The sequence below is a fragment of the Mercenaria mercenaria genome, chromosome 7, assembly GCF_021730395.1.
Source record: "Mercenaria mercenaria strain notata chromosome 7, MADL_Memer_1, whole genome shotgun sequence".
Lineage (NCBI taxonomy): Eukaryota > Metazoa > Mollusca > Bivalvia > Venerida > Veneridae > Mercenaria > Mercenaria mercenaria.
In genome coordinates, this window is record NC_069367.1 from 53,054,506 (window position 1) to 53,068,175 (window position 13,670).

Here is a 13,670-nt window from a genome sequence, read left to right on the forward strand (position 1 = left end):
TGCATATGTAGGGGTGTCATTCATTAAGGACCCATCGAGGGAGGATGCCCCACCTTCAAGATCAGAAATGACAAGTTAAACCTGGCCAAGCAATTCACATATGATAGATATTATTTTGTACTGGAGCCACTGAACACAGAAAAACGCTCGAGAATTAACGCCAAAATTCGAATCAAAAGGGATCATATACGTTAAGGACATTAATTACAATGATAACAGGCCTTTTTTCCCCTATGAAGTTACCTCCGGTAAACGGAGGCATTCCCAATTCAAAAAGGGATGTTTTTTCCCGATTGAAACGTAAGAAATTCCCAAATGAAAGCTAGAGCTCTACTTTACTGTTAAATAATTATTTTCGATACCGTTTATAAATTTTATATCCGGGATTCCGTATGTTATTATTTTTAACTCGCTGACGTTATATCCGATTATCGCATCGAGCACGCCACTCTCCGCGCAGACTTGTCGTTCCTTACACTCGGCCTAATGTAATGCGTCGTGTCAGTCCTTTTGCTACCATCAGATGTTCGTTTATTATTTTTCTAAGGATTATATTTGAATTGTCCGAAAGCATTTAATCACTTACGACGTACAGTAACCGGTAAAGCTATACCGCACCAAATGACCGACCATTATGACCAAATATATCCGTACAATAAACACATGGTTCCGATGACGTCGTATCTTCAAGGTCAAGTAAACAATTGTCGTACCGCGTAAGTGAAAACATGCCTTCGCACAATTCCAAATACTATTCAAAGAAACTAAATAAAAGAACGGCAGATGGGAGTAAAAAGACATTTTGTTTAAGCAAGCAAAGCTAGAACGTCAGAATACCCCACCCTCAAACACCGAAAGTGAGACAACCCCACCCAAAAAAAAATGAAAATGAAAGTGAAGTTTCATTTGATTTCCCCCCACAAAATGAAAGTGAAAGTGAAGTTTCAGTTGATTTTCCCCCACAAAATGAAAGTGAAAGTGAAGTTTCAGCTGAATTCTCTGTTACATCTGAAAATGCCCCTCTTATTTCTAAGGATGCTGAAGGAGACTCTCCTGTTTCTCTGTCTGTGGATGCTGCAAGTACTTCCGATAGAAGGCCCCCAAACAAAATATCCGTCAAGTATGAGTTAATGTACAACTGGTTGTATTACAGTGCTAGTAAAGGAGGCTACTGCTGTAAAGTATGTGAACTGTTCTACTCTTTCAGTCCTGGGGTGACTAATAAAGCATTTATTGATGGCACGAGTTTAAGTGACCACCCTGAGCGGAAGTTTTCTACTCATGACAAGTCTAACTCACACATGAAAGCTCATGAGTGGTATACATCATCACTGATTAAACAAGGGGCTCTAGAAAAGGCATTTAAAAACGCTGAGAAAACAAATTTGTCCGAAAAAGAAATAAAACAAAATAGAGAATACGTTGGCACTCTTATTACTAGTTTATATTACATTATTAGAAATAGATGGTCTCTGAACAGCTTTGATGGATTTATCGAAACACCAGCTGACCTTGAATGCCCAAGTATTTTACAATACTACAATGCCAATCCTACAGTCAAATACAAATCTAGTACTTCTACAAAAGAAATTCTTGATGTTATTGACAAATACTTTGAGAAGTCAATATTAGAAGAAGTCAGATCCTGTGATTTCTATTCAATCCTTGCTGATGAGTCCACAGATGATGCAAACAGAACACAGTTTGCAGTCCTTATCAGATGCCTAAGTGATGGTGATGTACAGGAACATTTAGTAGGAATCATTAATGTAAAGAAAACTGATGCTGCTAGCTTGATGGATGCCATTCAGATCTTCCTCAACTCCCATGACATAGACATAACGAAGGCCGTGTTTTGTGCATTTGATGGATGCAACACTATGAGCGGTGTCAATACAGGTAAAAGCAACAATATAAACAATTTAAATGATGATACATTTATAGATACTTGTGTAATTGCTTTTTTGTTTTTTCTGTATTTAATTTATATCTCACAGTAATAACTTGACAGATGGTAATTTGCTAAAGTTAAAATAAAGTAAAACATAAAATAATATCAAGTCATTAATTTAGAAAAATAAAAAAACAACAACAGTTTTTAATGACTAAGTATGAAAAACTGATACAGAAGATTTCTGTGATCTGTTAACAATATTTTTATGCATCACTTTTAGGCCTATAACGCAGATTTAGACACTTAGTACCCCATCAGATCTACATTAACTGTCGGAGTCATAAGCTGGCTCTGTGTGTTAAGCATCTCATTGGAAGGTTCCATGTCCTTGCTGATGTAGATGAGGTACTACTGTCAATATGGAAACTCTTCCAGTACTCACCCCAACGCTTTGCAGTATTCAAGGATGTTCAGGCTACCTATGAAATAAAAGAGTTCATTCAAGTATTCATTTGTCCGCGCAGCTGCGACCAGATGGCTATCTCATGGCAAAGCATATCAGCGTTTTGTTGATCGATACATTCAGGTAAGCTTTTAACCTTTACAATAAATGTTTTCAGTGATGTTTCATTCTGCTGTCAAGCAAAATTGAACTTCATACAATCCCTGTTTTGATCATTAACTGTGGATCTTTTTCTACATCACAGTATGCAGTATATTTAATTTATGATCTTTCTAAGATTATCGATGCCCTTGATGAGATTCTGTCCCGCAAGAACGAGGCTGAGGTGATGGGTATTTGTAACAGAGTGACAGACAAAAACACACTGTCTGCCATTCTTGTCTTGTGTGACTTGCTAGCACCAGTCAACATTTTTTGCAACTACCTACAAGGTGATGTTGACTTCTCCCTGGTATCTTTAAAACTGAAGGTAAATATGTCAATTTTTTGTTTAACATAAATAAGGTTTGATGTTTTCTGTTAAGGACAATTAATTTTCTCACATGTGTTATAAACAACAGTTTGAAGTTGAAATATTTCCGACTTATTAGACACCAAGAATGCCACTTCTGTTTTAACTGTAAAAAAGAACCTTACATTTTGAATAAGTCTGTTTTTCATGTCAAATTTGATTGAGACATTTCAAAATGAATTTAAATTAATGTTTATAGGATTTGATAGACCAACTGCATTACCTATGTGACAGGTTTATGGCCATTCTGCATCCAGAACAACAGTCTGACTTATACCTCGCCAAAGCTGCTAACCTGTTCGATGAAATTGACGAGAGAACAGATAATGAAAGGAGACTCCGGTATATTTGTTTTCTTAAAGACATCATTTCTTTTTTAAAATAATTTAATGATGCAGGGTCTGAAAAATGACAAAGATTAATTGGTTTCTTACGGTACCTACAGTAATGTAAGTAAATCAAACAGCCCCATGTAGGAATGTTGAAGTAATACAATGCTGGCCTGCTGTAACAATTTTTTTATCATAAATGTAACATTAAACATGTATGCAATAATCTTTGAAAAGATTCAGTCATTCTTTCAGAAACCACAATGTGCTCACAGTAGACCAGGTTGTTGAGGAACTGGCAGTACCGATGACCCTGTCACTCATCCAAGAGTTAGAAGATGCTTTTCATACCTCACCAGTACTTGAAGTATTTTCAGTTTTCACACTCCGAAATCTCCCAGACAACATTCTTGAGGTTCCTGAATATGGCAATGTAAGTTTATTCACTGCTGAATTAGTAAGAATCTATGATTTGATATTGCTAAAGTAAATATCATATGATGATGTATCTGTACTTCAGCCTTTAATTATTAATAATTTATGACATCATATTTCTTCCAAATAGTTAAAGTAACATGGTAGCAACTTTATCTCTCCATTCATTCACTGTAGCAATTCATGGACAGGCTCGTAGAGCATTATGGCACTAGGAAGGAAGATAAGTTCCTTGGGCATGTAAGTCAGTCTCCGCCCCTTATTGACCCCAATGCTGCTCGGGTAGAATTCCTTGCCTTTAGGACACAGATGTTCATGATTAGGTTTGGAAGTTGATTGGACACCCTTTTTACAGTTGTTTCTAAGTTGCTGGTTCACTGTTCTGTATGTAGTAGTAGTCTTTCAGGTCACAGACCCATTAGCTGATCAATGTGTTCATGTTGACAAAAGTTGCTGTTCTAGCTGGTGTTGTTCCTGTTATGATATCGTATTTTAGTTTTTGAAAAGTATAATTATATTCATATAGATAATATTGTGATATAATTATGCAAGACATATTTAAGTTGAGCTGTAAAGTTGAATTAATTTTAGAACTTTTATTTTAAAAAAAAATGGTTAACTGAGCAAAACATTTCTTTCATTTTAAACATCTTCAATACATGTATTAAATCTTTGAAGGTATTATAAAAATCCTGGATATTATTTTATCATATATCAACAATTTTAATAAAAACCAAAATGATTTTTTCTTCAGGCAAAGATTAAAAGATGAAGATGTCTCAGCGTTTGACCTTCTGGCTGAGTTCAGCAAAGATGTAGTGCTGAGGAGGACCTTTCCTACAATGTATCAACTGGTACTCCTCTCAAGGCTCATACCTTCAAGCACAGCATCAGTCGAGAGGGTCTTCAGCCTCATGAATTCCCAGTGCACAGCTGGCCGCTCTTCAATATCACAAAGACTCTTCTAGCCCTCATGCGTATTACACGAGAAGGACCCCCAAAATTTTCTAATACCCAGAGAAACAACATAATTGATTTATTTAAAAATCACAAAGACAGACAATTTGCTCTTTAAATAAATAAGATAGATAAGCAGTTATCTTGTAGCAAAAAAATAAAAAAAATAAATAAAGCAGTAGCTGCATACAAATGTTGTTTTATTTTCAATATATATAGAGTATTCAATCCTTTGAAACATTCCCAATTTAAGCAATTAACAACGCATTTTTCCCAATTCCACCGGTGTTGGTGGCAATCCCAAAATGATGGAAAAAGGCCTGGATAATGTTAAGCAGTTTGCGGATGAGAACAACATTATGGTTTATCACTGGGGCTTTGAAATAATCAATGGAAGAAAGGTGCCATCATCAACAATCAAACTCGCATTTAGTTCTGAAAAAGCACCGCTGCAGGTGAAACTTAATGATGGTACACAAGCCACAGTATACCCTTCATTATCTCACCTCAGGTGTAAAAAAAATGTCAAAAGCACGGGCACTCTGCAAACAAATGCACAGGGAAATCGATCTGCCCCCACTGTGCGAGACCGCATTCACATTATGAATGTCAGTATCGTAACATAAAATAATGTGCAAACTGCAATAGACCACATAGCGCTGTCTATAAAGGGTGTATAGTATACACCAACTATCTGCAAAACATTCATAAGAAAAATCAAGCAATTAAAAGTGTATAATTATGAGGTCAGAATGAAAGATGCTGGTCTCACATGTGCAGAAGCACCAAATACTAACACTGAACAACACCAATTATATAATAATCATGAATATGTACACAAATCCAAGGTAAAAGAGATCATCAAACGTCTAGCACCTAAGCTTCAAGGTCAACAAGTAGATGACCATACCCTCGAAAAAGTGGTCGATGAAGCCGTCACACAGGGTAACACCACCCAGAGCAAGAGCAACTCCTACCCCACCCACTTCTACACAAACAGGCAGCGCACCCAGATACCATAACAGAAGGTTACCTAGACCCCGCCAGTTCAATAGGGTAAGCAGGTATGCAAGGCCAGTACAGGCTACAATGGGTTGCAGACGCCTTCGGTGGGTCCCTCACCACCTCCACCACCACCCCAATGGTATGTCGGATATGGTCCCTATTAGGTGACATCAGACTTACGTTAAAGGAAAATGCTTAACAATAATCCTCATATAATTAATTGATTAATAATGTCCGGTGTTAGTTCCAAGACGGCAGGTAATCAAAATTTTAATATACTGAACAGCAAAAGAAACTATCAAGATATATAACTGGAGTATTTTTAACAAAAAAATAAATTTATAAATTTGACTTGTTTTCTTCAAAACATATTACTCTTGAAGGACTTCGCGCGCTAGATTTTAAAAAATCGATCAACCGTGAAGTAAGTAGTCCCACAATACCCGTTTTGCACGAAAATCTGGCTATATCTTCTGTGCGTCTTTTGCATTGTAACATCCCAATTGCGCGCTCGCGCTGAATTTGATTCAGTAGTGCCTTGCAACCAATAATATCTTTTCAACTTTATGCTGTTTTTCGCGCACGTGAATTTCGAGCAAAACGGCTTTTGTGGAACTACTGACACGGTTGATCGATTTTTTAAATTTAGCACATGAAGTTCTTCAATTGTAATGTAATGTGGTATTAAGAAAACAAGGGAAATTTATAAATTTTAGTCTTTTATTGTGCCCCCATGAGTGGTGGGGGCATATAGATTTGGTCTTGACCGTGCGTGCGTCCGTCCGTCCATCCGTCCGAAGTACGTGACACGCCTAACTAAAAAAGTATTTGATATAAATTGATAAAACCTTGCATGAGTCTTGATCATGATATGAACTTGCGCACCTCCTATTTTTTGTCTGGCTCCACCCCCTGTTTTCTGAGTAATGGCCCCTGAAATAGTAAAAAATGCACATTTTCACCTTGTGACATGCCTAGCTTAAAAAGTATTTGTTATAGATTCAAAAAACCTTGCATGAGTCTTAATCATGATATGAACTTGCGCAGCTTCTATTTTTCATCTGGCTCCGCCCCATATTTCCAGAGTTATGGCCCCTGAAATAGTAAAAAGTACACATTTTTACCTTGTGACGCACCTAGCTCAAAACGTATTTAATAGAGATTGATTAAACCTTGCATGAGTCTTTATCATGATATAAACTTGTGAACTTTCTATTTTTTGACTGCCTCCGCCCCCTATTTCCAGAGTTATTGCCCCTGAAATAGCCAAAAATGCACATTTTCACCTTGTAACACACATAGCTCGAAAGGTATATGATATAAATAGATGAAAAGTCTTTATCATGATATAAAGTTGCGCACCTCTTATTTTTTTGGCTGGTTCCACCCCCTTTTATTAAAGTTATGGCCCCTGAAATAGTCAAAAATGCACATTTTTACCTAATAATGTGCCTAGCTCAAAAAGTATTTGATGTAAATTCATGAAACTTTGTTCGAGTCTTTATCATGATGTGATTTTGCAAACTTGGCATTCTTCTTGGGAATCTTAGCGCTTATTACCGAGTTATGGCCCTTGAATAGTGGATTTTTTGTTTGTGATGCTCATAGCTCAAAAAGTATATGGCCTATGAATCCTTTTCATAAAATATTTGTTGAGGCTATACCCCGTTAAGACTGCAAACATTTAAATTATTGCCCCTTATTTGTAACAAATGTACCAGTGGGGGCACACCCTGTGTCCTACAGACACATTCTAGTTAAAAAATACTCCAGTTATACATCTGGATAATTTCTTTTGCTGTTCAGTATATAATGTCTTGGAAAGCCCGGGGATTTGCAGGGGACAAAAACCACAAAGGTCACGGATTTAAACAGCTTTCCTAAGTAATCTACAGATACAGTATATGCCATGTGTATTCAGGAAGCGTTTAGATATGGTCAAAACATATAACCACAAAAACTTTATGACTATGAAATAGCTACATATCAAAAATGAAAAGATCAAAGAGGAGGCGGCACAATAATATATGTTAAACAGGGTATCAAATACACAGTTGAAAGATCAATAATTCACAATGACGAAAATATAACTAGATTAAGTAATTTACCAAATCAAAAGGATTCAGCATTAGATTTGGCAATAGTTTCTCATACTTTGGCACAATATACTTTCTTTGGGGTTATTAATAATACTTTTGGCAGTGATCATTTTCCCATATTAAAGGGATTAGAATTTATAATAAAAACAGGGGCAATTCATACCACCCGTAAATATAAAATAGGTAAAGCAGACTGGGACCAATATCATGACTTTGCAATTAGACATTTTCATTATAACACTGAGGGAAAGGCAGTGGACGAAAATCCAACACAATTTATTAATGAGGTCTATAGCATTAGTAAAATGAGTATTCCAATGCTAAAAAACAATAATAACAGGAAAAAGGTTATACCCTGGTGGTGAACTGAGGAATGTGCAAATGCGGTTATGCAAAGGGAGAATGCAAGGAAAAATTATAGTAGAAATAAGAACGAAGAAAACCTTCAGAAATACAGGTCACTACGTAATAAGGCAGTAGAGATCATTAAAAAAGCAAAACGCACGCACCAGTCTTGAAAATTACTTATAGCAAATAAACCATGAAACAACATCAAATGGGACGTTGTCAATAAATTTAGAGGCAAATCTTCAAGTTCCATTGACACACTTATAAATGACAACCAACCGGTGGTCATTGAAAAGGATAAGACAAATTTCCTGGTGCAGCATTATAGGAAAACTAGCAGTAATGACAATTACAGTGCTGACTTTTTAGAAAACAAACAACATAAAGAGCAACAATATGATCTCTACTATGATAATAACACCGACCCGCACGATGACATTGAGTATGATAAACCATTCTCCCTCTTTGAATTAAACATGGCCTTTAAGCAATGCAATAGCTATGCCCCAGGCAAAGATGCGATCAATTATGATATGATAAAACATTTATCGATACATGCCAAAGAAAAACTGTTAAAACTATACAACCAGTCTCCGAAAGAAGGCACCACCCCAGAAAGCTGGGATGAGGCCATCATAGAACCAATACTTGGTTTAGACATATTTTATTCCCAAAAAATATACAAAATTATATTGAAATACAAACATTACATGTACTGTAGATGAAAAGGATTAGAACGAAAGTCTTATAGAGTTCTTCTCCTATACTTAAGCCCAATAAAGAAAAAAAAACTAACCCTGCTTCATATCGCCCATCTCCCTAACGTCAACCCCTACTAAGGTCATGCAAAGAATGATAAAACCAAGACTGGAAATTTACATTGAAAATAATAATTTGTTCTCCCCATATCAGTCAGGATGTAGAAAGACACATTCGTGCGAAGATCACCTCCTTCGTTTCGAATCAGACTGTAAAGAGGCCCATCGCAAATGTTACTACTTACTAGGCATATCTTAAGACCTAAGTAATGTTATTGATATACATTGGAATAAAGCGTCTCTTCTAAATCTAATATCTCTAGGCATTAAGGGGAGAATGCTTACATGGATCGCTAATTTCCTGCAAGGCAGAAATATTAAGGTAAAGGTCAATGGTCAAATGTCGGATACAGTGGAACCCGACAATGTCACACCCAAGGGAAGTTTGATTAGTCCGCTGATCTTTAATCTTATAATGAACACTCTAAACATGGCTATAGATACACAAAACAAACAGTCTCCCACCGGCGACCGGGCCGAACTTGCCCAATGTGAAGATGATAGCGCCACATGGGTCTCCTCGCCACACCCACATAGTAAATTACTTAAAGGACAAAAGGTCCATAAAGTCATAGAACAATGGAGGAATTAATGGGGATTTACCATTAAGCCTAATAAAACCCAAGTTGTAATGGTGTGCCGGCAACCATACCTTAAAATACTGGCAAAAACAAAAAATGCAACGCCGGAACTTGTTATGTGGTCAAACCATTGAAATAGCCCCATATGCCAAATTTCTAGGGATGTACTTTGAACAGCATCTAACGTGGCACCATCATATAAATGAGCTAGTAAATAGGTGCGAAAAAGACATAAACCTCTTAAGACTAATGTCAGGAACCAACTGGGGAGCAAAAAAGAAAACAAACCTCTTGTTATACAACTCCTTAATTATGAGCAAAATCAACTATGGTAGCACAGCATATGCATCAGCCTGTAAATCACAACTAAACATGCTAGAAGCAATACAAAGCAAGGCCTTACGAGTAGTTATAGGTGCATATAGATCCACCAATAAATTGGCTGTTTTAGTAGAAACGGCCCAGCTACCATTAGATCTAACAAGAGAGGCCAATATGCTCAAATCTTGGGCTAGGTCAAGTCGCCTAGGTGAAGCATTGCCCATAAATAATACAATCAAAGCACAATTAAAAACGGTTACGCTGGTAACAAAGAACTCAGAATACAATCGTATTCTCGAGATGGTAACAGGTTACTAGATAAGTATCATATGTACGTAAATGTACAAGAGCCGGTGTTTACATATAATGCTGGGATTAAGGTCACGACCCCTGATTTAAGTCTTAAATGTTTTATTAATAAAAAAGAAGATGTCACTCTGGCCAAAGATGTAACAGAATCGCATATAATGAAGCATTACAGGTCACATCAGCGTATTTATACAGACGGAAGTAAAAAACCCCATCGAAAATAAAGCGGGCTCGGCCTTTGTTGTTTTTGATTCCTATTGCAAAGAAATTTGCTCGTCAACCCTCGAACTTGACCCCAGGGTCTCCATATTCACGTGTGAGGCAATAGCCTTTCAATTGGCACTGAAATCGATACCCGAAAACAGGCCCAATAACATAGCTGCATTCAGCGATAGTTTGTGCTTTCAATCAATAAGTACAGGCAGGTCACAAACAAGATCAGAAATAATAATCGATATCCTACATAAAATCAGCCATCTCTATAAGATAGTTATAAACGTTTCCCTAGTACGGATCCCGGGTCATATAGGCATTATGGGAAACGAAAGGGTCGATCATTTAGTAAAGCAAGGGTCTGAAAATGGAACCCAGCAGAAGGTCAAATTAGCAGTTTCAGAAGTTAATAGCATAATAAAGGCCAAATCGAGAGAGTTTTTAAGTAGAGATTGCTTCAACAAGACACAATGCGTTGCGCCCTTTCAGAAAACATTCCCAGTAAGATGCAAATTTACAGTACGAACTCCGGCCATGATAAGATCATAACTAGATTAAGGCTTGGGCGGAACGGTCTGGGCTGGGAGAACTACTCAGATAACTATCTATGCCCACACTGTCCAGAATACGAAACATTCAATCATGTATTCTTTGACATAAAGAGTGTACACGGAATGCCGAACACAAGTTGGAACTTGAATGTGGACTCCTGAAACTCGGGTTGGTCTGTATTGACAGAAAAACTCTCCTCTTCCCTCCAAAGGAAGTGGAGCAACAGGTCTACAGTCTCCTAATAAAATTCATCCCTAAAATAGGATATCTAAATAGGATATAAACAAAACATCAAATAACACATAACTGAGGCCTGACCGAGCAACTAATTTATTATATCTGGCCTTATTTCAATAACACAAAGTACCAGGGGGTTCGAATCTCTATATGCAGCTCGTCTGGGCGTACCATGTAAGGCTTACGGCACTGGTATAGGCAATAGAGGTGATATAACCTCAGGGGAAATTGTTAAAACATATAAAATATCCAAATTGAAAGCAAAAGTGATAACGCAATTATCAGTGGGGTTGAGCTCCTATATACACCTCGTCTAGGGGTACCATGTAAGGCTTGTGGCACTGGTATAGGCAATAGGTGCAATATATCCACAAAGTGAAGGGCGTTGTAAATTTAAGTTGTTGCGGTCGGGCCTCAGCTATGTGTACCGAAAACATAGTATCAGGAGCTGAAACTTAAGTGAACATAACGTTAGGGAGTAAATAGCCCGAAAGAGGTTTTATTACTATTGATTTCATTATGTTATTTTATCTTATTTGTTTAATATATGATAAATGTAAATATGTTTTCTTTACACTGTTTTAAAACACGAAATTAAAAGGCCTCAACTGCAAGTTATAACTTTATTAAACTTTTAGATTATACCTAATTTTAAACTTATACATAATTTTAAGCCATATAAAGGCTGATTTTAGATTACAATTTTAAAACTAGAATACATATCCTTGCACCTACTTTACATTTCGGCAAGGATGGTCACCTTTTTTTACTAAATTAGTTTAAAATATACTTTTAGAACAAAAATTTTAAAAAAAATATTTAGGCACAATAAAAGTCAGAAATCTGAGTCTTTGTGTTTTCGTTTTTCGGCAAAGACCGACTCTGATTTTATCAAATTTTATCAATTTTTACCAAATTTTACACATTTTTAACACATTCTAAACATGATAGAATCAAAGGTTATAACATTATTAATAATGGCTCCAAACGAACTTGAAATATAATATTTGTCACAAAATAAACTTAACAATAAAAGTTAGGCCAGCATTTATATATATGTGTGTTAGGGACCTATGGTGGCATACAGCGCACGGTCCAGATCAACAGCTATATGAAAGAGGCCACCATAGGAAATCCAGTAGTGAGGATATTTAATACACAACCAAGACGACGACAGACCAGTCAGTAAACAGGTAAATTTTAGTTTTATATTATATCGCGAAATTTAGGCGGCAGGTACTCAGAAAACGCGCGTAGAGCTTTTATCATTTAATATAATCGCTTCAAGCTTTCAACATTGCTAAAGAATAGATATAGCAAGATTTCTATTGCATTTTTAATAATAAACTAACATAATGTTAAGCAAAATTATATGAAAACGGCCGATTTTAAATAAAATTACCTGTAAATTTTGATACAGCGCGATCGTAAATAGCTATTTTGTTTTTTTTTTAAAGTAAACAAATGTAAACCGCTGCGATCATTATGTTAAGACTTTCTGCCAAAAAATACAAAAAGAAAAAGAGTAGAAAAATATATAATAATGAAAAAAACGACATCAATTTAAAAACAGAGTAAAACGGTATTGTCAAACATACTTAGTATGTTTAATAGGCGTGTAGTTTATAAATAAACCAGCTGTGTACGGACAAATATCGGTCGTAAATAAAGTGATTTAAAACTGCGTTTTACAAGTTTTAAATAATTAATGTTTTAAATGTATTATAATAAAAAGTAGAGCTTTGTATAGTTTTCCATGGTCATGGCACGTTTTTCACCTTGGATATTTTTGTGTAAAGCCAGGAGGGGAACCTCAGGTTTCTTTATAGATGTTTTTGTTAAATAATTACTATGAAAACACAACAATCATACATTTTGTATTACTTTATTTATTTAGCTTTTGGAAATTTAGACAAAATTGATAGGATAATAACAGATAAAACATTACAAAAAAAAAACAAAATTACAAAACCTCCACCAATACCCAGATATGTTCTAAAATAACACCTGGGCCTTGAATTAAGGCCCCCTTTTATACATGATACAGATATTACAATTTGGAACATATCCAGGCATGGACCTGTATTTGATATAAAGTCTCAAAATGCAAATTTCGCTGGGCCTACGATTGACTAGTCAAATAAAAATGAATAAAACAAAACAAAGAAAGTTGTCAATAGCAAGATGAACGCCATTGACTGCGCATCTCTCAACCAAAATATGGAATTTTACGAAAACCGGCTTATAAAGTTTGAAACCTATCCAAAACAGATGCTTCCTGATAAATATGAGCTGGCAAGTGCGGAGCTGTTTTACAGCAGAAAAGCGGACGTATGCGAATATTTCCGATGTCCCGTGAAGTTAGGCGCTTGTGAAAGAACGGACTGCGCCTTCAAAGAACATTATAAATGGTCTCCTAACTGCGAATATATCAAAATAGTGGACGCCCCTCAACAGAAACAAAGCGGATGTGGGTATAGTACCGTACTAGGCGGCTTGGGAATGACAAAGAGGCCATTTTGTGGGTTTGGAGCATTTTGTTCATCTACGACGGGTGTAAATTTGCTCCTAATAAAAACTTTAGAAATAATTCAACAG

The 13,670-nt window shown here is 36.2% G+C and overlaps 1 protein-coding gene across 1 annotated transcript; it reads left to right on the forward strand.

Moving 5' to 3' along the window:
- The first annotated feature begins 270 nt into the window (after positions 1-270).
- On the forward strand, positions 271-2,385 carry LOC123560182 (uncharacterized). Its single transcript, XM_045352433.2, has 2 exons — positions 271-1,899; positions 2,175-2,385. Exons 1-2 carry the CDS (start codon positions 1,131-1,133, stop codon positions 2,180-2,182), a joined length of 777 nt encoding a protein of 258 aa, XP_045208368.2. The 5' UTR covers positions 271-1,130; the 3' UTR covers positions 2,183-2,385.
- Positions 2,386-13,670: the final 11,285 nt, after the last annotated feature.